Source organism: Paramisgurnus dabryanus, chromosome 12, assembly GCF_030506205.2.
Source record: "Paramisgurnus dabryanus chromosome 12, PD_genome_1.1, whole genome shotgun sequence".
Classification (NCBI taxonomy): domain Eukaryota; kingdom Metazoa; phylum Chordata; class Actinopteri; order Cypriniformes; family Cobitidae; genus Paramisgurnus; species Paramisgurnus dabryanus.
Genome location: NC_133348.1, coordinates 3,217,017 through 3,243,119, shown reverse-complemented (window position 1 = coordinate 3,243,119; position 26,103 = coordinate 3,217,017). Strand labels below are relative to the sequence as shown.

General features: G+C 36.4%; 2 protein-coding genes across 2 annotated transcripts; one reads left to right on the top strand and one right to left on the bottom strand.

Moving 5' to 3' along the window:
- Positions 1-628: 628 nt before the first annotated feature.
- Positions 629-20,119, top strand: trim54 (tripartite motif containing 54). Its single transcript, XM_065256183.2, has 9 exons — positions 629-977; positions 3,257-3,429; positions 7,541-7,715; positions 11,438-11,533; positions 11,729-11,962; positions 15,432-15,454; positions 15,933-16,057; positions 16,629-16,737; positions 19,861-20,119. The coding sequence occupies exons 1-8, from the start codon at positions 810-812 to the stop codon at positions 16,715-16,717; spliced, it is 1,083 nt and encodes a 360-aa protein (XP_065112255.2). The 5' UTR covers positions 629-809; the 3' UTR covers positions 16,718-16,737; positions 19,861-20,119.
- Positions 20,120-20,313: 194 nt separating this feature from the next.
- On the bottom strand, positions 20,314-24,660 carry uts1 (urotensin 1). The gene is made up of 2 exons (XM_065256185.2): positions 24,334-24,660; positions 20,314-23,214 (listed from the first exon to the last, which is right to left on the bottom strand). Exon 2 carries the CDS (start codon positions 23,194-23,196, stop codon positions 22,753-22,755), a length of 444 nt encoding a protein of 147 aa, XP_065112257.1. The 5' UTR covers positions 23,197-23,214; positions 24,334-24,660; the 3' UTR covers positions 20,314-22,752.
- Positions 24,661-26,103: the final 1,443 nt, after the last annotated feature.

Below are 26,103 nucleotides of genomic sequence, written 5' to 3'. Positions count from 1 at the left end.
AATTATCTGTGGGGTATTATGCACTGAAACTTCACAGACATATAAGCACACCCGAGACTTATATTTTATCTTGTAAAAATGAGCATAATATTGTCCCTTTAAAGGGTAGCCTACTGCTCCAGTGACAGCTTTTGTACCTTTTTTTCTGACAATAAAACTTCACATTGCCTTCAGTTCATTATTATATGTATTACTATAAAACAGTTTGTACAGTTTGTGTTTTAAAGTTATGTTCCTGTAGGTCAACTGGTAGATTATTGTGTTAGCAGTGCTAAAGGTCATGGCTTTGATTCCAGAAAACACAGGAATCTGGACAGCTGCCCTTTAAAAAGGTCACATTTAGGTACAGATATGTATACATTTGGTACCAATATGTACCTTTGTGGAAATTAAAAGATACACATGTGTACAAATAAATGTATTGCCTAAGTGACAGATATTGGGTATAAATGTCGTCTTGTCGATGCCAGCGTAAGCTAATGGTCACCGTTTTTTCGCTACAGTCTGTAAACCACACACACCAGCTGCTCTGTTTCACTTTACCAGCCCAGCCCGTACTCATCAAGTTACAAGTATTAAAAAGGCTTATTTGATTCTATCTCACTTGGCTCCGGGCTAAGCGGGGACTCTTGAGTGGTATCAGGGGGTGGGCAGTTTTGACAGTAACCCAAGCCAGTACAAACAGACCAAATATCCACAGCTACTCTTCAGTCAGAGAGTGAATGAGCATCTGGTTGTACATTGATTTTGAAGAGATATCCAGAAAAGCGCCTTTTTTTTGTTTAGTCTGAAGTTATTAAAAGTCTGGGATGAACTTTGCTCTGGGCTTTAAAGCAGCGATGGGAGATGCCAGCTCAGTCGTGAACCTAGAGAAGCAGCTCATTTGTCCCATATGTCTGGAGATATTCACCAAACCTGTGATAATTTTACCCTGTCAGCACAATCTCTGCAGGAAATGTGCCAATGATGTTTATCAGGTAATTCCTTCATTTCTATTATGGGGCTTCGGTGTCTGGCTGTATAAAACTATGAAGTAATCTGTTTTAAATAGCACACACTAAACATGTTGGGTTGTTTCAACTCATTAAGTAAAATGTGGACATTGTTAATTTCATTAGATTTTTTTACAGATTTTTAAAACATGCATTGCTCGTGAGTTTCTCTAACAGTTGTATGATTCAAGTATTAACTTATATAGAGCCAGTAAGTTTTTTTTAAAACATAATAGTTTTATAATTCATGTTTGAGGTTTCATTTAAAATGTCTTCACGGAAAAATTGTCAAAATATGTACCGGGGCTGTGTACCCTTTCAAAAAGTACATCTTTGCACCCAAAGATTGCATATTAGTACAATTGCAGTATTGGTACCAAAGAGATCTTATTAGTGTCCACATGTATGTTTACATATTTTTGTAAACCTATATATTAGGATCTTTTTGAGGGTACTGCCCCAGTGACCGGACCATTTTTTCTTCACAGTGTTAACTACAAATTTTATCCAATGCTCTGAGCACGTACTATACGTTCAAATAATAACGTTACTTCTTAATGAAATACTTAATCCTGCGCTTGGTTGGCAGAATCCATTAAGAGTTTGATAAAAAAAACTGCTCATTTACAAGAAAGCATGTCAGATGCACCTAAAGGGTTTTGCATCTGAGCTTATTCATGAGAAATCCTAAAGTACATGAATGGCAAAAGGAGAGCCGGACAGTAATGGAGTACATTTATTTGAGTACCGTACTTAAGTAAAATTTTGAGGGATCTGTACTCGAGTATCATTTTTGGGGAGTACACATGATTTTACTCAAGTACATTTGAGTGGCAAATATTGTACTCATTACTCCACTACATTTCTATCCATAACCATAAGTACTAATAAAAAGGAAACAAGAAAAATCTCAGAAACCCTCAATTTGTTGTTTCCCTCTCTCAAACGTGGTAAGATTGTGCAGGTTTTCTGAATTTTTTTTTAGGTTTAATGACACAGAATTCATGATAAATTCATGTATTTTATAAAATGTCATAAAACTGAGGCCCCCCATGGCACCATCTTGCTAGTGTATTTAAGCCATTTGTCCAAATAATAGCTAATCTCCTAATTAAATATTTTGTATAATTTATACCTCTTATGCCTTGTCAACATACAATAAGTTTATTAATAGTTTGTTAATTTACTTTTAAGCGAATAAACCTTTAATTACCCTAAATATCTGTCTAAAACACTTTTGACATTGTGGCGCTGCAAAAACTGACAAGTGGATGACATGAAAGTACCGCGAGAGCATTTCGATAACAGTCTCCTCTGTAGGACACTTGGCAACCCTATGTGAATTTAACCTTTAATTTTGAACGTGTACCTGAACCATAAAAAATTCTGTCACATATTTAAGTTTTTTTAAATATTTTTTTATATATTATATTTAAGTTATTTAATATATTTTCTAAATTGTATACATTCAGAGACGTTCGAGCCAGTCACTTGCCCAATCTAGCCAGTGCTTCATCCTCAGTCACTAAAATATATTTTCATCAATGTATATTATTTAACATCTTGGAAGCAGACAGGACGAAAGAAACAATGCAATATTTTGCACAGTTTGTTGTCAGTTTACAAGTAAAGCAGAAAAGTTTGGAGCCTTTTTTTGTTGTAACATGTCTGTTGTATATGTACACAATTATATTTGACTTTGATTTATTATTTTTAAATATGTGACACTGACATTTTTTAATCAGGGCCAGTGAAAATTTTGGCAGGGCAAGTGAAAACCTGAACCTGACCGGGCCAGTTTAAAAAATTCTTTGCATTGAGCCCTGCAAACAGACATGCTTAGATGTCCACAGTGCCTGTCAAACAAAAATCAACAATACATTTGTCTGTTACATTTTATCTAGCATGACTACTATCTTCATCATTAATGTGAGAGTCAGCTTAAAGTGAAACCATATGATTATTATTCTGAAATTATACAGTTAACTTGGCAGTTGTCCTTCTGCCTTTCTTTTAACCCATCATAGGCTAAGTATATGTTTTTACACATACTTTTTTAAAATGGATGAGATAGCCTTAAAGAAATAAGGACACACTATTTCAAATGTATAGCCACAAGACATAAATGTTATATGTACAGTCCTAGTGCTAATGGGAAGAGACAACTCTGCAGTCAAATAATGATCTTAATGGCAATGTAAAAGTTATCTGTGCAGAATACTGATTTGCAAAATGAAGTATTACATAATCTCTCACTGATTCAGGCCTCCAACCCCCTTTGGCAAGACCGTGGATCTACAACTGTGTCCTCAGGAGGACGTTTCCGCTGCCCATCATGCCGTCATGAGGTGGTTTTAGACCGGCATGGTGTATATGGCCTACAGAGGAATCTTCTTGTGGAGAATATCATTGATATCTACAAATCAGAGACCAGCAGGTCAGTCTCGAGTTCCACTGACTTCTTCTGGACCTGTTTCACATTCCAACAACAAGCATTTCTGTTCTGGAAGCACTCCTATGATTGAAAACTGCTACATGGGCGATTATATTAAATTAGTTAATGTCGATTCTATTACTGTCAAACTCTGTGAGTGTGTGTGTGAGAGAGAGAGAGAGAGAGAGAGAGAGAGAGAGAGAGAGAGAGAGAGAGAGAGAGAGAGAGAGAGAGAGAGAGAGAGAGAGAGAGAGAGAGAGAGAGAGAGAGACGAGAGAGAGAGAGAGAGAGAGAGAGAGAGAGAGGAGAGAGAGAGAGAGAGATTTTCAGCTATAGACTGTTTCAGCAGTAACAACATAAACAAGCGGCTTTCGTGGTCAACACGTAACTTCCGGTAAACTCCGCTAAGAATAAATAACAACAAAGTACTTTAAACATAGTTTATTTATATAACGAGCAAAATAAACAACACGTAGATTACCTAGGAAACCAAAACATTTATTATTTTCGACAAGGTATTTGTTCAAGAGTTCAGTTTAGCAACTAGTCAGAGCATTAAAAAAGCTGAAACCGGAAGTAAAGTTCCGACCACCAGACGCGTATCACGTCACCACATATGCGTCTAATTAAACCGTCTAATCAGACACTTTATACAAAAAATATTATATTGTTACTGCATATAACCTCTTGTAATACACATAACAATGGGTACCAAATTATTAAAAAAATATAGAATATAACAATTTGTAAAAAAATAAATAAATAACAAACACCAAACCCAGCTAACTATTTTTGGTTCCGTAAACATTTTCCTAACATTAGTTTTTGGTTCCCAAAACGAAAAAATTTTTAAGGTTTGTTTTTGGTTAGCCAGGAAAGTTTTCTTTACAGAAATAGATTGTTATTTTTAGGTTAGTTTAACGTTCCCCTAACGTTAGAATAACATTAGGAGAACGTCATGTTCAGGTTAGTTTAACGTATTCTCAAGTTATTCAAACAATACGGTAACGTTAGAATAACGTTAGGGGAACGTTATTTTAGGTTAGTTTAATCTCTTTCTAACGTTACAGTAACATAAGAATAACATTAGGGGAACGTTATTTTTAGGTTAGTTTAACGTTAGGGGAACATTATTTTATGGTTCCAAAAATAACCATTAAAGGAACACGCCCGCATTTTGGGAATTTAGCAGGAAAATGTTTGCGTTATTTTGTCACTTATTGGGAGCAGTTTGCTAGCCGGAGCCATTTACTTCCAGTCTTTGTGCTAAGCTAAGCTAGCGGGGGCTGAGACAGAGTTACAGCACACACAGATGTGAAAGGTATGTACAAACTTATCTGACTCTGTGGGATAATGTGAATAAGCTAGATTCCCAAAATGTGGGCGTGTTCCTTTAAAGAACATTCTGTATAAGTTATTTTTAGGTTATTTAAAAATAACCACCCTGCAACGTTATGGGAACGTTATTTTATGGTTGCAAAAAAGAACCAAAAGATAACCAAAAACTAACGTTAGGGTAACGTTCTGTGTTTGCTGGGAATGTACCTTCAATTTTAAAATCACTCACCCACATATTTTAAAGTAGTGCTTTCTACCCTACACAGAGATCCAGCAACACCCCAAGCTCTGTAGAAATACTGTATGCTAAAAGGTTTTTACTTTGTTTCCAAAGTCTATATATGGCACTTTTAAACACTTGATCTGTTATTAATGTGGCCCACAATCAATGTAAGCCCTGTAAAGTGATGAAACAAATACATGATTTACCCCCATATGGGAGATTTTAAGCCACGTCCTGTACACAACATAGACATGAGACCTGAGGCTCTGGTGACTCCAGCAATCCTTTGCCAAAATACTAAATATAACTAGGACACTTTATCCCTGTGGCGATAAACAATGTGTCATGAGACATCCTGTGAAAAATAGGTGTAATGGGGTATAATGAGACAGATAGAGTTTGAGGTCTTTTGTAACGAATGATAAGGAGCCCATGATGAAAAACATTATTATTTGAACTAAAGTATTAGGGGTCCAACACTGGGATAGTGTGGTAAAACATAGTGAATAGTGCTATACAATGAAAAATAAATAATAGGAAGGTGATCTTTTGATTAAAAACATACAGAATGATTACTTAAAGAGATTGTTTACCTAAAAATGAAAATTTTGTTACAATTTGTTCACCTTAATGTTCATAAACCTGCATGAGTTTCTTAATTCTGTTTAACACAAAAGGAGATATTTGTAGGGATGCACCGAATATTCAATCACCGAAACAATACAGCCGAAATGTTGTGATAACACAAACAGAAACCGTGACCTGCACGTGCTTGTCTGAGGGAGGCCTAGTCCACACGGACACGGGTATTTTTATAACCGTGAGTTTTTTCACGCGGTTCGGTCGTTCGTCCACACGAAACCGCAGTATCAGGGCATTGAACCAAGCATATTTGAAAACCCCGGCCAGGGTGAGCTTTTTAAGAACCCCCGGTTACAGTGGTGTCGTGTAGAGAGTAAAACCGGGGGTTTTGCCTTGCGACGTAAGAGTGTGCGCCGTTATCCACTGTGTTTGACGTCAAGATTGTGCGCCGCGACTGCTTTGTTGATGATTCTGTGCAATGGCGGACGTATCTTGCTAATAATGACTGTGCCAACAGGGCTTCTAACATGTATACAGATAGATGCTCAGTTATCTCACTATATTGCGGAACACGATTTGGGTTATATCCCCGCCTGCTGGTGTGGCATGCTCTTGACAGCGCTTGATTTGGTGAATAAGGCAATGAAAAACAATGTAACGTTTTTATGTGGAGCGGCTGTATATGCTGCGTCGTTTGGAATTCGCCCCCGGGTTTCTGTGTGCGCCTGTGTTTACGTGCACTCAGTAGTGCATACACGGAGAGACGCGTTTCAAAAAGCAAGCAAACATAAAATTGACAGGGCCATACAAACAAAATAATCTCCACAGTATTCTTTTTCTAATAAAACATGTGTTTATGTCTTAATTGTATGTATAGATTACAGTCAGAAACCAGTCTGTGCTTATTTGGTCTTAAAGAGACAGTAACCTCAATTAACCTACTTAAGTCTGTCATTAATGTTAATCAAACAACCCAAGACAAAGAGAAAATAACTTCTGTAGCTCTAAAAATAATAAATATTTAATTTATAAAGACAGTGTTAGGATTCATTTAATTCGATTTCTGTACCTAATGCTAATTTCAGACCTTCCGCATTTTTATACTGTAAATGTTTGCAATTTCTTTATTTGTTATTAGATTTTTCCCATCCGACAAATAATCCGATCCATGCCTCAAAAACTGTAATGTGAACCGAACCGTGATTTTTTGATCCATCACACCCCTAGTAAAGTTAGTACACAGTGATAGCCATAAATGCAATGGTACTAATAATTGGCATGATAATTTCTTTCGATGTTTTGGTTTTCGGCCTTGGTTTCCTCTTTTTCGGTTTTCGGCCAAGAACTTTCATTTCGTGCATCCTTAGATATTTTGATAAATTATGGTAAGCAGTTGACATTACCCATTGGTTACCATAGTATTTGTTTTTCTTACTATGGAAGTCAATGTGTACTGTGTCCTTACAATCATTTATCAAAAAATGGTAGGAAGTCCTCCACAATGCACTATAACTTTATATTTAAGCTTGACTTCATCCCTTCAGATTAAATTTTTACAATCCAGTGTATATATTTATAATTCAAATATCCAACCTATCAACAGACATCCACTGGATGGCAGTCTTTCATAAAGATACTCGCTGATTTAAACCAGCCCATCAACCCTCTTATACCATGAGACAAAACAGATTAAGATACATCAAGACAGATGGTTATTACAAAATAGTCGATATAAGTAATTTGCTCATTTTAGGAGAAAACATCATAATAGATGCATCAATCACTTTTAATCACCAGCTGTAAATGCCTCAAACATTTGTATCAGCACCCGGTACAGTGATTCATCTAAAGATGAGGGATATTTTACCTCATACTGTATGTCCCAAAGAGTAATGTTTTTGCATTATCCAAAGTGCATTATATACATTTCCTATATGCTCACTGGAAAATGACCTTTTGCACTGCTAACAGGCCGCTCCCGCCCAAAACAGAGCAACAACAGTTGATGTGTGACCAGCACGAGGAGGAGAAGATCAACGTCTACTGCCTTACCTGTGAGATGCCCACCTGCTCCATGTGTAAGGTGTTTGGAGGTCACAAGGACTGTGAGGTGGCCCCGCTGCAGGTCATCTACAAGAGACAGAAGGTAGAAGATGTGCACTTAATGTAATGTAAAAGAAACTTGAACCAGATGATTCATTTTAAGGCTCTTTTCATTTTTTTGGTATGCCGTGCTTGTTATTTAAATGCATTAGAGGCACAAACGTTAACCTAGCATGAAAAGATGCTCTTTTTCACCACATTATATGTCTATATTCAAAACTCTTCATGACAAAAATGCCATTATATATTGATTTGAACTATATTATTGATGTTTCTCAGAAACCTCCAAGAATACATGAAAACATGCCCAGCTCTAAGTACTGATGACATCATTCTGATACACTTCAATGATGGACTAAAAGTGCATTATGCTCTACTTTGTAAAAGTAATGACCTAAGCGAAAAAAAAGGGCTGTTGTGAGACTTTGATGTGACACTGTTAACTAGACAGATGTGTCTGTGTAGCACACTGCGTGGTGGGTTTCACACATTGCAAGGGGTCTGATCTCACCTAACTACTTCAGTATCAACACCCACCCACATACATACACACAAATAGGCCACCGGACCCTCCTCCTACCTCAACCAACAGCTGCCTTATCGTAGTTTTTCTTTAATGAATCTCTTTGATTTCATGTCGACTCACATTTGAAGGTTCACCAATTTATTAGTGCTTGCATGTGCAGCTATACAGTTGCTAAAATGTAAATGGGTAGGCATTTTCACACAATATTATTATCAAGCCGCTGTGCAAAAGTTATGGGTTTGATCCCTTGGGAACACATGTACTAATAAAATAAATAGCTTGAATGCACTGTAAGTCTTTGGATGAAATGCCTAGCAAATGCATGAAACGTAATTGTAAAATGAAAAATTGCAAAATGTTCAAACATTCCCAAAAGTACATACACAACTACAGCAATCCTCACAATTTAAAGTGTCATGTCAGTGGCACAAATAGGAACAGGGACAAGTTTTAATACTTCTGGGTATTTAATACTTTACGTTTGCAAAATTAATTTAAATTATAATAAAAAATATATTTTAAGAGCAACTATGCTCCGATTCAAGATTTTACATTTCCTTTGGTGTGTAAGTGTGTATTAGTACATGTTAAAGGAACAGTATGTAGGATTGTGGCCAAAACTGATATTGACGTTTCACACATCTTTCCGTTGAAATTTATATCAATTAATCATAAAATGGCCCTGATATGTCACTAGACATTAAGAAATCATTTTCATTTCAAATACTTATATCACTGACAACAGTGGTCCGGCCAGGATATTGTCATTTAAAAAGTGGAGTTGCAGCCCTCAACTGTTGTTTATGTTGTCATGTTGTGTATTGGCCACCAGTTGTGAGATTGCAGTACCAGTTTTAGCCACAAGTTTTGTGATTGCAGTACCAGTTTTGGCCACAATCCTACATACTGTTCCTTTAAAGAAAGCATCACTCTCTGGCCAGCCAATCTCACAGCTATCTGCATCGACCTTAAATTTTGAGACTACATAACGTTTTGAAGTATGAAAAACATTTAGTTATTAACTCATTCCCCGCCAGCCATTTTTTGAAAAGTTGCCCACCAGCATTTTTTTGTGATTTTCACAAAAGTTTCACAAAATGCCTTGCAGGAAAATTGTCTTCTGAAAATATATAAACATACAAAATATCAAATGAAAGAACAGACTAAAAAATAAACAAACAAAATGGGAGAAAACATTTCACCCTATGTATATTTTTTTCTCTGCTTATAAACTCTTAAATATGGGTATTTTCTTTAAAAATACTTTTTTAGCAAAAAGCTGAAATAATTGCAGTTTTGTAAAGGAATTTTGTTAGAGATCAGATTCAGAACGATTATTAAAACCTACAGCAGAGTTTAAAATTAGTAAGTAACGTTTTGGCTTCAGTTTTGTAATAAATTGGGTTAGAATGCTATCAAGTGGATAATCTTTTTTATGCAAATGTTTTCTCTTAATTGACAAGATAACTCGCCAATGGTGGGGAAAGAGTTAAAAACCACTGCTATTTGCATGTTACAATATTCACGTTTTACGTATTATGTGATAATTTCAATATATCTTGCGCCCCAATCCAGGCATTATTTACAATATTTACATTAATTTATTCATATATTTTGAACAATGCTTGTAACAGTTTTGGAGCACCTTTGACTTCCACAGGTTTTTTTTCTCCTATGGAAATCAGTTGTGCTCCTGATTCTGGCTTGATTACAAATATCTTCCTTGGAACAACTCTAGGATGAGTAAATAATGACATAATTTACATTTTTGGGTGAATTATCCCTTTTTGATAGGGTTTTCCAACTCTTTTGTCAGCCGAACGCCCTTGACCTTAATTATTTATGTAAAGTACCTCCTGAGATTTTAAGTGGCCTAAATGTTTTAATAATTTAATTTATTTATTTCAATACATACTTATTGTTATTATTAGGCTACCTGTTATTGGACCTCCATCTGGGCCCTTCAATTTTCTTTAATTGGTGTTGTGTGGTCACATGACATGCAGATTAAACAAATAAAATACATATTTTTCTTAGTAAGTGTTTTTATTCTAATATTATTTATATACATTTTATGATTTAAGTGTAATTAATTATTTTTTCATCAATTAACGGACCCCCTGCAATTCCCCTGCGAACCACTAGGGGCATAAAAGAGGAGGTTATTCTTATAACTACTCAACAAGGTTAAAGAATGGTGAGGTAAAAATAGTTGAAAGGTTACAGAAAAAGTTGGTCTTCAATTGTTTTGGTTTTTAAGGGTGTTGTGGTCTCAGTAGATCGTGTGAAAGCTGTCAGCGCATTTCACCATCCAGCAATATGTCTAAAAATGGTCCAAGATAACTTAAGGAAGAGATTGTTCTAAACAAAGGACAGCTTCACAAACAAATGGGGAAAGTGTTTGATAATACACAGAGAGGACATGACAGCAATTTTCTCAACAATCTTTCGAAATCAATTTTTAGTCTACATGATATTGAGGTCCTGACCTGCTGCTCTTGTGGCATGGCTAATAATGAAGGTTTTTGCGCCGGGTTGCAACCGGCCCTGAGAAATGAGTCACTCCTCCCTGTTGTGTTTGACTCATAGCAGCTTCTTCTGGTACTTTTTCGGGTCTCTTCAGGGTTTTTTTTCACATTGAGGGCCTGTTCTAAGCCATCTCGCTCTTTTCAGCAGCTACCAGATGAACAATGACTAAACCTACCAGCCTTTCCCAGTAGACGACCATGTGCATGAAGGACACCATATGTCGATCTGTTATTCTTACACTAAAGGTCAATTTTCCATACAGGACGTATAACGTTTTCGCGTCCGCTTCTATTGAGAGAAAGTGACTCTTTGATTTGGAGTTAACAATGTGACGCCTCCTCTACACCAAGGGTACGCATGGTGGTCAAATCCCAAATGCTACAATGGCAGGCCGGTTCCCAAAAAGGCGTAATTTCTGCCAGGTGGCTATGATGACATTTTCTGCTTTAGTCATTGCCCACTATAAACAGTGAATCAGTCATTTGTCAAATGCAAATCAGCAAAGTTTGATCAGTCATGATGGACAACATTACAATCTCAGCCTTTAGTTTGCATGCTGTTCTCTTGTTTGTACTGTAAGTGTGGATATCACAAGTAACTTGGCCAAGTCTGACATGGCTTTCTTGTGAAAAATGACACTTTGAGCGGTCATGTGTTTTTCTTTAAGACCTGTCACAATTGGTTATATTCTGCTTTTGATTTCGTTTCAGACGGAGCTAAGTGATGCAATAGCCATCTTAGTGGCCGGAAATGACAGAGTACAAGCGCTGATCTCACAGATGGAAGATATTTGTAGGAACGTTAAGGTGAGAAACACACAACAATGGCAATATTGGGCTAGGTGATATTGAAGTGACATCATGAAAATCGTGATGATGTTCAAACGTGGTGACATTTTTGCAATCCACGAGAGAGTTAAGACAAATATGTTCTGATAGTGTTTCGATTGGTTAGTTGTTACTTTTAACCCGAATTAATATTTCCCCCAAACTTTTTTCTAGGATAATAGTCGGCAGCAGATGCAGCATATCTCTGATAAATTTGATGAACTTTATGCCATCCTGGAAGAGCGTAAAAGGGATCTAATGGAACGTATATGCAATGAGCAAGACCAAAAACTGGGTCACGTACGCGGTCTCATCCGTCGCCACGGAGACCATTTGGAGATGTCTGTTAAACTGGTGGAGACAGCCATCCAGTCCATGGAGGAACCTCAGATGGCTGTGTTCCTACAGGTACAACAACAAGTGTGCGCCAAATGAATCCCTGAGTACACTACTGTAATTTTCATTTACTGCTTCAAGTGGACTATATTAAAGGGGACATCTCATGAAAATCGGATGTTTTTCATGTTTAAGTGCTATAATTGGGTCCCCAGTGCTTCTATCAACCTAGAAAATGTGAAAAAGATCAACCCAATAACTTAGTTTTGTAAAACCATTCTCATAAAGCATGTGCTAAAATAGGTAATTTAATTTGTCTCCCCTTGTGATGTCAGAAGGGGATAATACCGCCCCTTAATCTGCACTATCCAACCATGGCACTGCCATTTAGTGCAGAGATCAACACATTTGCATTTAAAAGGACACAACCAAAACAAATTTTTTGCTCACACATACAAAGTGTCAATTTTAACATGTTATAATAAATTATCTATATGGTATGTTGAGCTAGAACTTAACATACACACTCTGGGGACACCAAAGATTAATTTTAAATATTAAAAAAGGTTTGTGTAATGTCCCCATTAAAGTGTGAGGGAAAAGCAAATGAGGGTACAAAAAGAAAATTTCAGACACAGTCACAGCGATCATGTTAAATCCTACATAAAGTAATACTGTAGTACACTAGTACACTGTAGTACTAACTGTAGTACTAACTTGGACTTACCATAGTAAAAAATATTAAGCTGTACTATGTACAGATGATCAATTTACTATAGTTAATACTACAGAAAACTACAGTATGCATTTACAAATTGTAGCAATTAACGTTACTATTATACAATTTACTTCAGCTAAATCATAAATGTAGGCCTACTACAGATTTTAGTCATGGTACCATGGTGATACTGAGTATGTACCCTGTTATTTACATTGTATCCACAAAGCATAGTAATTTCGAACACTTTGGTAAGTGCTTTCGTGTGTTTTGATACTTTTATTAGTTGGTAAGTGCGTTTACCTGCTGGACAGAGAGCCGCCGTTCACAAGCCGCATGCGCATTCAATATCGTGTTTGAACCGCTGATGAACTTCACTTTCTGCTTTTATTTTATGCAGTTCAACTTAATGTTTCACGCCTTCGAGCGCTCGTTTGTCTTAAAGTATAAGTTGACTAACAAAAAACAACTGCAAACGATTCAATCCGTGAAGCTGTCAAAATGATTCGTATGGAATCGCAAATCGTTTTGACCAATTCTTTCAAAAGAACCGACTAAGAATGATTCGCTGATCGGACATCTTTATACGATAATCTCCCGCGTCAAACAAGGTCATCCCACATGGAAAATACTTTACTGTAGTATTTTAAGTATTTACTAAACTTTAAAAAATGGCTGGGCTATTTTTAAACCATAATGGGTAAATATTGGACAACACGTGCTGGGTTAAAAATGACCCGATGTTGGGTTGTTGTTATGCAACCATAGGTTATAATAACCCATCAACTGGGTTAAAACAACTTAAATTTTAACCCAGCAGTGCCCATATGGCAAAAAATATATATTTTTAAATATATTTCAAAATATACAAATAATGGCCAATTTTTTTTTGCTGAAATGTATTTTGTAATTTGTTTACAAAAATGTTTTCACCAATATATATATTTTTATATTTTGAAATATATTTTCAAAGTAAATACATTTTTAAGCATAAACAATAGGCCTATATTTAGGCCATTATATATTTCAATCCAAGGAAATATATTCACGTAGAAAAACTTTGTTTATGTTACGAACCTATAAACATAACAGTTTTAAAAATGTTAAAATAAATATATTTTCAAATTCAAAAAATATATTTAATAAAATTAACTTGTATTTAGCATTTATTTAAAATATATTCAGGCAAAAAATACATTTTTGCCATATGGGATGTAAAATTAGAAATGTATTTGCTTCCCCTTGAAATACATTTTGAAATATATGTTGATATATGAAGGTTAAAACTAAATATATTTTCAAAAAAAAAAAAAATTCAATTGAGCATTACTTTCTACAAAATGTATTTAGCATATATTTATAATATATTTTTAGCCAGGGAATTCTTTTTTTTTTTGCCGTATTTGCAATATTTACCCAACATAGCTTACAAATAACCCAGCCATTTTTAGGGTGTAGTAAACTGTATTCATTTGTTATTTACTGTAGTAAATTACTAAACTTACTACTTATAGTAATTAACTACACTGTTAATGTATAACACTGTATTCTGTTGTATCCTTTTAAAGGCAGGGTGCGTGATTTTTGAAAAACATTTTGGAAAAGGGAGTCTGGCTGACTACCAAAACACATTTGTAGCCCATCAGCAGTAAGGGGTGTGTCTACTAACCAACATCATTGCCTGGGTTGCGTATGTGTGGGGCGGGTCTATTAAAAGAAGGTCCAGATTCTATTGGGGTAGGGACGTGTATGTTTAGATGATTTCAAATGTCAACATTGGCTTTCAGAGATCACACACCCTTTCTTTAAGGACCGGATAAACGGAAGTACATTGATATTTACTATGGTAAAGTTCAAAAATACAGTTTAATATAGTAAATATAAAAATATAGTATTATCTAAAATAAAGTACTATATAAATAAGTTTGATATTTGTAGTTAAGCCCACTTTTTAAAACCTATTAATACTGTCTCACAGAAACCATAGTAGGCTGATATATTGTAATAAAAATCTGCCAAAAATAACAACTACACTACTTCTATAATAAAACCATGGTTAATTTAGCCTACCTAAGGGCAGTGGGGTCTAACAAAGCCCCTGCATTCAAGTCGTATTTACAAGTTTACTAAGAAATTAGTTTGCCTACAAAGAGTAAAAAAACAGAGATGTTGAATGACCTAACATTTCCTTGTTTAACACGGTCGCTATTCAGTGTGTAATTTTTACAAACCTTCCTCTCAGTGATCAATGGTGGTCCAGGTGCATGTGAACATCTGATGTGGTGTTATTGAATTGTATGGAGCTGATGCTACAACACCTCTCCGGGGGTTCTGGCAGCAGAGTTTGTTGCTTTTAGAGCCCCCCAGAGATACTTCATGCAAGTAATCAAGTCTCTGCATATGGCGTCCGCCGACTGCCACTGTGCCTGTTGCTACAGTACAAGCATCCTTTAATGACAAGGTCCAGAGGGGTGACATTGATTAGCCGAACCTCCTGCAGATGGGGACGCAGGCAGCCAAACCTGTGTCCTTTGACTCGCAGCTCAAACCGTCAATACTTCACCACGGCTGAGAGCTTTGCCTTCTATAGAGATTTAAAACGAAGGTGATGGAGAGACATACAGGAGGATTTGTTTTTTGTTTATATATAACGTGGCAGTCTCAGGTGCAGAGCTGTAAACGGAGTGTCAGATAAATTTGCTTAACAAGTGTCTGTGCAGCGTGATTTAAAAGGAGCTGTGAAATAGTAATAAAGAACAAGGCTGCATCTGTTACAATACGCTCTGTTTCTAAAATCTGTGTACCGCTTTCATGTGTCCACAGAGTGCGAAGGAAGTGTTCAAAAAGTAAGTCAACTCCTGTAAAAGTCAGACAATTGTGCATGTCTGTTCACAATGACTGATGAAACTGATAAAGGCTAACAATTATGATTAACATCACACAAGCAATGACTCAAAAAAATACCACCAACCTCCCACCCAAAACAACCCAGTGTGTTAACCATTTGACAAAAACAGTCCTGTTTGACATCTTGGCAAGCATTTCGTGCTCTTGTTTGGGAAAGTTTATTCAGCATGTTTAGTAACTTATGCATCAGCATTCAACACAACTTTCCTTAAAACCTCTTAGAAAAATGCTTACGCTTTCAACACCTTCTACAGTAGCTGTGTCTTATGTATCATGCTACCCTCCACCTGCTGGGGTGCCCAGCGTACCTGTGTCACGAGCAGGCGCGGGTGGAAGGAGGAAACAGAAACTATTGCTATCTATCACTTTTATATTTGTCCGAGTGGCACTGCGACTTCACCGCTCTGTCCTTCACAGAATCACAGACACTGCCAAGGACTCCAACATTGAGCGGACGGAGGCCGGCTATGAGAGCATGGCCCACTTCACCGTCCACACAGAGGATGTGGCTGACGTGCTGAGATCCATCGACTTCCAAACAGGTATTGACCACACAGCTATGATGTCAGAACTCCGAGGTGCTCACGCAGCGTACAATGTACAAACATGGGTGCTTGCAAAAGTTATGCAGGTTTGAAATGGCATGATTTGAACATTTTGATGGAACTTTTTAATTCATTTAAATGGACACTCCACTTTTTTGAAAATTTGCTAATTTTCCAGCTCCCCTAGAGTTAAACATTTCATTCTTACCGTTTTGGAGTCCATTCAGCTGATCTCCGGGTCTGGCGCTAGCACTTTTAGCATAGCTTAGCATAATCCATTGAATCTGATTAGACCATTAGCATCGCGCTCAAAAATGACCAAAGAGTTTCGATATTTTTTAAACTTGACTCTTCTGTAGTTACATTGTGTACTGAGACCAATGGAAAATTAAAAGTTTTGATTTTTTGGGCAGATATGGTTAGGACTATACTCTCATTCTGGCGTAATAATCAAGGACTTTGCTGATGTAACGTGGCTGCAGCAGGCGTAGTGATATTACGCAGTGCCCGAAGCTAAGTTATGCTAAAAGTGGAATGTCCCTTTAATAGTAACGCACTTTTATTGCAGGTGAAGATTTGAAAGACAGTGCAGATGAAGTTCTTAAAGACCTGACCACCTCGACCGGTCATCAGAGTGGTGAACCAGGGAGACCCTAACTTATTTAGTCCTAACTGAGGTAAGTTTTAAAGACGTAATCATTGGGAATTTGTCTTTTCTTTGTAATTCCAGCGACGTTATTACTTTGATTTAAGTTTGGTACATGGTCTGAAAGGAACTGTAAGAGCTTCTCTCCTTTGTTCGTGTGAATCTGTCAGGTCATGCAAACATCCCATCTGATGTCAAGATGATTCTTGCGCATACTCATTTTATTATGCATACTCATCATCACTTGGCACCTCAACCATAACTGACTAATGTAATTTTAAGGTACTATAAATACTCAGGATTGTTACAGTATCTTTCCCCTATAAACCAGCTTGCTTTATTTGAAGTCAGTGTTAGATTTAAAAATCATATAATGATGTGTAAAACTAGCAGTTGTTCTAATGAATGAATTAGCTTTCGATTAAAATGTCAAATTAAAACGTGTGCAAGAGAAAACATTCTCAATAGGGAAAACAGCTGGCATTAATGGGTTCTTGTACTTGTACTGGTGTTGTGTATTGCACGCCTTATAGATGGTTCAGCAGTAACAACGGCTCTCGTGGAACAAACGTAACTTCCGGTAAACTTCCACAAAAATCAATAACAACGAAGTCCTTTTTAATATCAAGCTAAATAAATAACAAGTTGATTAGTTCAAATCATAACTAAAGCGTATTAAAACTACACTGAGCTTATGTTACTGTGTAAAATGTGTACTAAATATATTTTGTATACAATAGTAACTAGAGATCAGCTGCCAAACCTCCTTTCACACAGCGGTGATCCATGATCGCCGTCTACCCTTTGATTTTAGGAAACCAAAACATTTGTTATTTTCGCCGAGTTATTAGTTTAGCCACTAGTCAGACTATTAAACAAACAGAGGCCAGAAGTTAAGTTTCGTGCAGACGCAACTGTGACAAAGCGCACGGCGCGTAATCGCGTCACTCGCATGTGCGTCAGATTAAACCATCTATGAGGACTAAGGAAAGCGCAAATTTGCTTGTTTTAAAGCAGATTTACATGAAAGACGAAGAAACCATGGAAAACTGGGAAATTATTAAATATATAAAATTAAAATATATTATAAAGTATAAATACACTCACCTAAAGGATTATTAGGAACACCATACTAATACTGTGTTTGACCCACTTTCACCCTCAGAACTGCCTTAATCCTAAGTGGCATTGATTCAACAAGGTGCTGAAAGCATTTTTTTGAAATGTTGGCCAATATTGATAGGATAGCATCTTGCAGTTGATGGAGATTTGTGGGATGCACATCCAGGGCATGAAGCTCCCGTTCCACCACATCCCAAAGATGCTCTATTGGGTTGAGATCTGGTGACTGTGGGGGCCATTTTAGTACAGTGAACTCATTGTTATCTTCAAGAAACCAATTTGAAATGATACGAGCTTTGTGACATGGTGCATTATCCTGCTGGAAGTAGCCATCAGAGGATGGGTACATGGTGGTCATAAAGGGATGGACATGGTCAGAAACAATGCTCAGGTAGGCCGTGGCATTTAAACGATGCCCAATTGGCACTAAGGGGCCTAAAGTGTGCCAAGAAAACATCCCCCACACCATTACATCACCACCACCAGCCTGCACAGTGGTAACAAGGCATGATGGATCCATGTTCTCATTCTGTTTACACCAAATTCTGACTCTACCATCTGAATGTCTCAACAGAAATCGAGACTCATCAGACCAGGCAACATTTTTCCAGTCTTCAACTGTCCAATTTTGGTGAGCTTGTGCAAATTGTAGCCTCTTTTTCCTATTTATAGTTGAGATGAGTGGTACCCGGTGGGGTTTTCTGCTGTTGTAGCCCATCCGCCTCAAGGTTGTGCGTGTTGTGGCTTCACAAATGCTTTGCTGCATACCTCGGTTGTAACGAGTGGTTATTTCAGTCAAAGTTGCTCTTCTATCAGCTTGAATCAGTCGGGCCATTCTCCTCTGACCTCTAGCATCAACAAGGCATTTTCGCCCACAGGACTGCCGCATACTGGACCGCACTGATTGTTAATCAGACCGCATACGCATACTAATTTATATTTTTGTGCTTTATAGGGGGTCCCTCATTGCTAATAGGACGTCCAGGACCACCCCAGCCCCCCACTTCAATTCGAACACTGAATTTAAGTAGCATTTGCTCAACAACTTTCCAGTTTGTTGACAGGTGGTTATGCTGTCTTGCAAGTTTATACCCACCTGTACACTCGTTCTCTAAATAACCATTCTTTCTACTTTACTTTAAAGGTCAGAAAGCACACTTACGAGGGCAAGCGGGGGCCGAGACAGAATGTAGCTTCTTCTCTGCCCTTTTGCTGATCTATTAGGACCATGTGTCCGTAGAGTAAAACCAGTGTTGGGAACAGTAGTAAATCGCAGTGGCAGGCCCTCCGAATCCATTTCCATGGTTTTTAGTCTTCTTCCGATGATCCACCCGCCCCCACTTGGGTTCAAGCCATGAATCTACTTCTACCCATTACTTAATAACTGCTCAAGCTATATGCCACCAGCCAAGATATATGGCAATGAGAATATATGACATGATGTATGTGCTCACACACGGCGACCTTGTCAGTTATGCTGTCAGCCTGCTGATGAATTCATAGACTGTGAGCAAATGAGTGATGCAGCGCTGGAGCGTTCGGTCTCTGTATGCGCACAACAACTCCACACATGGAGCACGCGGCCGCTTCAAATCAGGATGGATTTTATTTTGAGGCAGCGGTGCGTCACAAGCTGACGTAACAGCCTTCACATAATTTAAAGTCGTAATTCTTCCTAGAATAAACAGATTTTGTTGGGTGTCACAAAACAGGTTGGAGAGACAATTTGCTGGATGAGATGCCCTCGGTGTTCACCATGGACTTGTTTAGCATTAAGCTTGAGCTTGAAATATATCAGCTCGACTTTATTTATTTATGTCCAGGTATATGTGGCAAACATAGAGACGGTTTACGTATACAGTACCGATGCGCTTTTATAAAAAATGAACAGTGAGGGTTGGAGTCAAAGAAGATTCATGCCAATGCAAGACACAATATGCCCATTTGCCCCTTTTTATTCTGAATATAGAAACAATGCATGGGATTAGAGCAGACCTATATTTTGTTTATTATATTTTATTTTTATTTGCAGGGTATTTCCAGTGCTGATGAAAGAAGATGAGGTCTTCTTTAATCTCTTCGACATCACTATGACACATGTGTCAATTTGAGGTGTTAAATATATTCAATATATCGGCATAGTTTATACTACCTACAATGTATTGAGGGTCTATATACATATTTTATGTGTATTAGAAGAACATAAAAAACAGAAACTGCTGTATCTGTTTTGTCTAAAATATTTTGTAAGCAATCTGTGCATGAATATATGTTAATCTAGTAAGAATGTTTGGCTTTTTTAAGGTTTTGAAATACAGAGAATTATGTATTTATTTACAATTAAACATTTTATTTGTGTTTTACTTAAAAAAATTGAGATCTGTAATTATTTTGATCAAAAACTCCTCTGGTTGGTTTAACTACACTAGTCAACATTTGAATTGGATCAAAACCTTTCATAAAAGTTGCCTTAAACCAATACCCAATAAGCGTTCTTGTCTTACAACTTTGATGATCCACTTCAGTAATATAAGTTAAATCGAACGTTTTGAGTTGCTATTGTAAGTTCAAATCCCTTCATTATGCGCATTTTATATAATTTTTCCAAACTGATTTCACCCCCTGACTTGTTTTGTGTTTTATGTCATTTGTGTATTTACTATAAATGTGTGTCTTTTCCAATCGTTACCACTTTAAATCGCTGATGATGAGTTCCCATGTTTGCGGTTACTTGTAAAAGGCATATAGTCTCATTTATTTCTGCAGATTCATGTTCAAAATACAAAGTCATGTTTTATGCATTTAGGTGCAATATAATGTCATTTACATTATGATAAGCAATATACAATATACAATATATATCAAGCACTTTGTAATATTGTCCAACATCACTGTCACAAAATGTGGGTAAGCCTCTTGGTTGAAGTGCTAGAGACGTCGTTGCCACCATGCAGCCATAGTGAGAAAACACACGTTTGCACTTATGATGTCATATGCACTTGTTATTATATGTCACTTATATGAGAACATTCCATAGTCCCTGTTGGCAAGTATTGAGAGGATGCAACCAAACAAACAAACAAAAAAATGTCCCTGCTTTGATGATACACTGATTTACAAAAACAATACAGATGCAAACCCTAGATTAGGAGATTACTAATGGCCAATAACAAGATTTGTCATGTTTAAGTAGCCTAGTAATACAGATTTCAGACTGTTTCTGTTTAAAAGTTGGCATTTGTAATCTGAATAAACATCTGTTAACGTTAAAAGGGTGAATTTTATATTGAATTGAAAGATTTGGTTACACACAGTTTAACCCCCCAAACGTTTATTTGTTATGGGCAGTGTTGAGAGGGCACTGTCATGAAGGTTCTCTCATGGTTCTTGCATATGGTTCTTTGTTCTGGCCCAGAGCTGGTGCATACACTCTAAAAAATAAAGGTCCTTCATGATGCCATATAAGAACAATTTAGCCGAATGGTTCCATAAAGAACCTTAAATATGCGAAGAACCCAACTGTTTCAAAAAGGTTCTTTAGATTATATAAAGTATGAAAAATGGTTCTTCTAAAACCTTTGACTGAATAGTTCTTTGAGGAACCAAAAATGTTTTTTCTATGCAGCAGCACTGTGAAGAACCTTTTAAGGACCTTTATTTTTAAGAGTGTGTAGTAGAGCAAACTCCTATCACATTCTTAAAAATAAAGGTGCAAACAGGGTTCTTTGCATAGAAAACCATTTTTGGTTCCCCCAAAGAACCGTTAGAAAGTAGGATCTTAAGAGAACAATTTCTTTCTTAACTTTTTATAGTCTGTAGAACTATTTTTACTCTAAAGAACCTAATGTGCAACAGAAGGGTTCTGTATTAAAGGTTCTTTGTGGAACCACCTAACAAAGAACCTAAGAGGAACCTTTATTTTAAGAGTAAAAATAAAGGTTGCAAATGAAACCAACAGGGCTTGATGCCACATCTCTTTAAAATAAAGGTCCTACAAAGGTTCCTCACAGTGATGCTATAGAAAAACCATTTTTGGTTCCCCCAAAGAACCGTTCTGTATGATCTTAAAATAACAATTTCTTTCTTACCTTTTTAAAGTCCGTAGAACTATTTTTACACTAAAGAACCTGTTGTGCAACAAAAGGGTTCTGTGTTAAAGGTTCTTTGTGGAACCACCTAACAAAGAACCTAAGAGGAACCTTATTTTAAGAGTGAAAAATAAAGGTGGCAAATGAAACCAACAAGGCTTGATGCCACACACTCTTTAAAATAAAGGTGCTACAAAGGTTCCTTACAGTGAAGCCATAGAAGAACCAATTTTGGTTTCCCCAAGAACCGTTCTGTAGGATCTTAAAATAACAATTTCTTTCTTACCTTTTAAAGTCAATAGAACTATTTTTACTCTAAAGAACCTGTTGTGCAACAAAAGGGTTCTGTGTTAAAGGTTCTCTGTGGAACCACCTAACAAAGAACCTAAGATGAACCTTTATTTTAAGAGTGAAAAATAAAGGTTGCAAAGGATCTTAACAGAATCATTTCTTTTTTTGAATAGTCTAAAGAAACCCAAATATCCTTTAGTGAAATAGAAATGGTTCTTTAATGGCATCATGTATTCTTCACAAAATCATCTATGTCCGGGTGCCTTATTAGATGAGGAACCCAGAAGCCAGTACTCTGATCGGCTAAGTAACATTTGAACTTTTTACAATCTCTAAATTGAATCACCAAACAGCAAACCCACTGGTTCTTGATAAAAAGAGGGTTCTCTGCTGAACCTAAAGTGCAGCAAGTCACCATTGAAGAACCTTTATTTTTAAGTATGAGCTTTTAACATGTCAAAGAAAGCAAAGAGTTGGGATTTGAAAGAGTGCATTGAGCTTGATCTGTACTCGCCCACTTGATCTGTCGCCATTTAACTACACAACTACTTCCCAACCTCATCTAGATATTTGCGGTTCAGTTCCGCCTGTTCTCTTTGGTTCTCGATCCGTGCCATCTCGATCATGTTCCTCAGCAGGTGGAAGGTGAGATCAATCGAGATCGGAGGGTCGTCGTTTCTTTTGCTAAACTCCACGAGCTCATCCAAGCTGTTGTCCTCGTCCGGCGCGCGCGCGTTCGCCGTGGGAAAGTGCTGAAAGTGCACGAGAGCGCCTGCTTTCTGCGGTCCGAGGTTTCTTTGCAAATATTGAAGGATTTTTTCGCCCACGAGATAGGACATTGCGTCGTCTCCAGCGCTGTTTAATAGCGCGTCGTGTAGTCGGTTGTTGCTGTTGCCGATGCGCAGATCACGCGGTCGACAGATGCTCAGCGGGATGTGAGTGCTCAGTAACACTGAACTGATGAGCAGAACTACAGGCACGGGCTTCATACTGGACCGGACCGGTGTCTGAGAAAACAAAAGGTGTATTATTATAAAGCAGTGTGATGTACAATAACACAGCCATCCAACTGTAGTATACTTCAGTATTTATTATACTTTAAAATGTCTGGGTTATTTTTGACCCATAATGGGTAAATATTGGACAAAACACGTTAAAAATTACCCAATGTTGGGTTGTTGTTATGCAACCATGGGGTATAATAAAAATAACCCAGCCATTTTTAGAGTATAGTAAACTGTAGTAAAACTGGATTATGCTGTTCATCAATTAGTAGTCTTTGTTAATGTATAGGCTATGTATAGTAGTCTCTAGTATTTACTATAGTGAACTTTAAATGTGTATGATAAGATTTCACCACAGTTTACTGAGCCAGTAGAAAGTACGTTAGTTTTTTACATGTGGGATGCTATATTAATTGTTTTTTACAGATAACAAAAGTTAAGTTAACGTCATTATTCTTTGTAAATAATAAAACAGAAATATAAAAACATTATATAAAAATGCAAAATCCATTGGCGGTAAACCCATATAAAATACTGTATCTTTTTAGTATTTACTATAGTAAACCGTAGTAAAAGTATAGTATATAGTAGATCTTTGTTAATGTATACGGTATTCTGTATGCAGTATTAACTATAATTAATTGATAAACACTGTAGCCTACTTTGTAGTATGATACGATTCGCTGTAACATTGTAATATCTAGGAATTTTACTACAGTTTACTTTACCAAATACTAGGCTACTACAGTATTTTAATTGGGCAGAAATGGGTTAATTAAAAATAAAAGTTGTAGTCGAAGTAAATGAAATCACAAACAGCACAAGCTTGATCCTGGTATAATCTATAATAATAATAATAATAGGCTAGTTTAATAGTAATCTTACAAAAAAAATGTAATATTACAGTGGAGTTTAATCAAGTTTAGTTAAAACAACATCCACACTCCACACTGCAGCTACTAAAAAAAACTATTTAAAGAAATGACTCCAAACTTAATCATCTTAATATGAACAACACTAACAAACCTACAGAATAAAACCCATTATACTCGTCGAATCTATCAAACCCAGCTTTAATGGCCCGAGTAAAAAGTTGAAAGCAAGTCATGTAAGGTAACTTACTCGATGGTCTCGTGTTGCTTGTGTTGAGTCTGCAGACAGATGGAGAGGAGCGCCTCGTGCTCAATGGTTATATACATCCAAGATAGCTCCATTGACGTCAGTGGAGGTGCATAAACTGCTTGTAAATGAGCCCATTCTCAAATGAAAGAGTGGAAAAAAGAGCTGATCCAAAGTTAGACTCAAGGTGCAAACGATTCTCTTTAAAGTTTTCAACGAGATAAACTTGATACAAACGCATAAACCATGGCATTAAACAGAACTGATTCTGAAGTAGTTGTTAGTGTTTTCTGGTCAAACGGCTTATTTCTGACATGAACCTAAGTGAGCTGCTGTCGTGATAGATTTCTGCACGGCTTGTGTTCAGGAGTAAAGAAGGGGCTCGCGACGGGGACACGCGATATCTGTCCAAGGTGCTGAACATGTTTTAGGACGCAGCCAAACCCCATTGGCTCAGTCATATTGTGATATATCACATACAAAACACTTCTTTCTGTAGCCTATCGATTTTGTCTGTTTTGGGCAGTGCTATAAGTCAATTCAGTAAACGACGTTTGGTGCCTCACATAAACAGTAATAATACCGTAGTAGTATACTACTTTTGTAGGCTATTAACTATAATAAACTGTAGTAAATTATAGCAAGTTGTGCACTTATACTATATATACTAGTATACTAGTATATACTAATGTGTACTAGTAGACTGTAGCATAGTAACTCAATAAACTGCAGTGAATACTACGTTTTATTACTATTTACTTATGTAAAATTCAAAAACACTATAGTGTAATAACAATTATGGTAAATGCATGTATACTTCAGTATTTTTATGTGGGACACTTTTACACATATATACATACATATGGGGGGGGGGGTGAAAAGTATATATATATATATATATATATATATATATATATATATATATATATATATATATATATATATATATATATATATATATATATATACACCTTAAAATGAATATAACTCTGGCATTTTTTTAGTCTAGAAGTCTTGGTCTTGTTTTAAAGAAGACAATTTAAGGTTTGTCACTGAAGTGTATGGAGGTGAAAATATTAAACGGAAAAAACTGTTATAGCAGTTTAAATTTATTTTAATAAATAAAATTAATCCAATGAAATATTATTTTAAAAAAATATATAAAAAGGTAAATATCTAAAAAAAAAGTAATAATGTAAACATTAAGCCATTAGTCTCAAATAGTTGTGATCCAAATTTCAACTTAAAATCACAAAACAATTCGGTTTGTGTCACACTTTTAGTGGTTTTACAAACACCGGCCACTAGGTGTCAACGGTTTGCTGCATACTATTGTCACAAATTAATAAATTACTGTCACTGCATTATTTTTACTGCTAAAACGTTTTAAATATGAAAACGACTTTCTTAGAGCTTTCCAATGATACATAGTTTGTCAAATTTTTTTTTAGATTTATAATAGGGTATAGTGTTATGAATATGGAAAATTAGTATGCATTCCTAAAACTATACATTCTGAGAGCTTTCCAGTTTATCAAGATTTTTTGGGTTTAGGGTAGGGGTTTAGTGTTATAAATATGAAGAGTTTCGTTGCAAAACGAGATAACTCCGTGTTTTTAATTTGTCAGAAATCTCTTTTTTGGTTGAGCATTCCAATTAATATCAATTCAACTGCAGTTGGTTTGTTTTGATTTAAACCTTCATAACTTAAAAAATACAGCTAAGAAGCCCCATAAAACAAAATAATAACATGATAACATAATAATAAACACG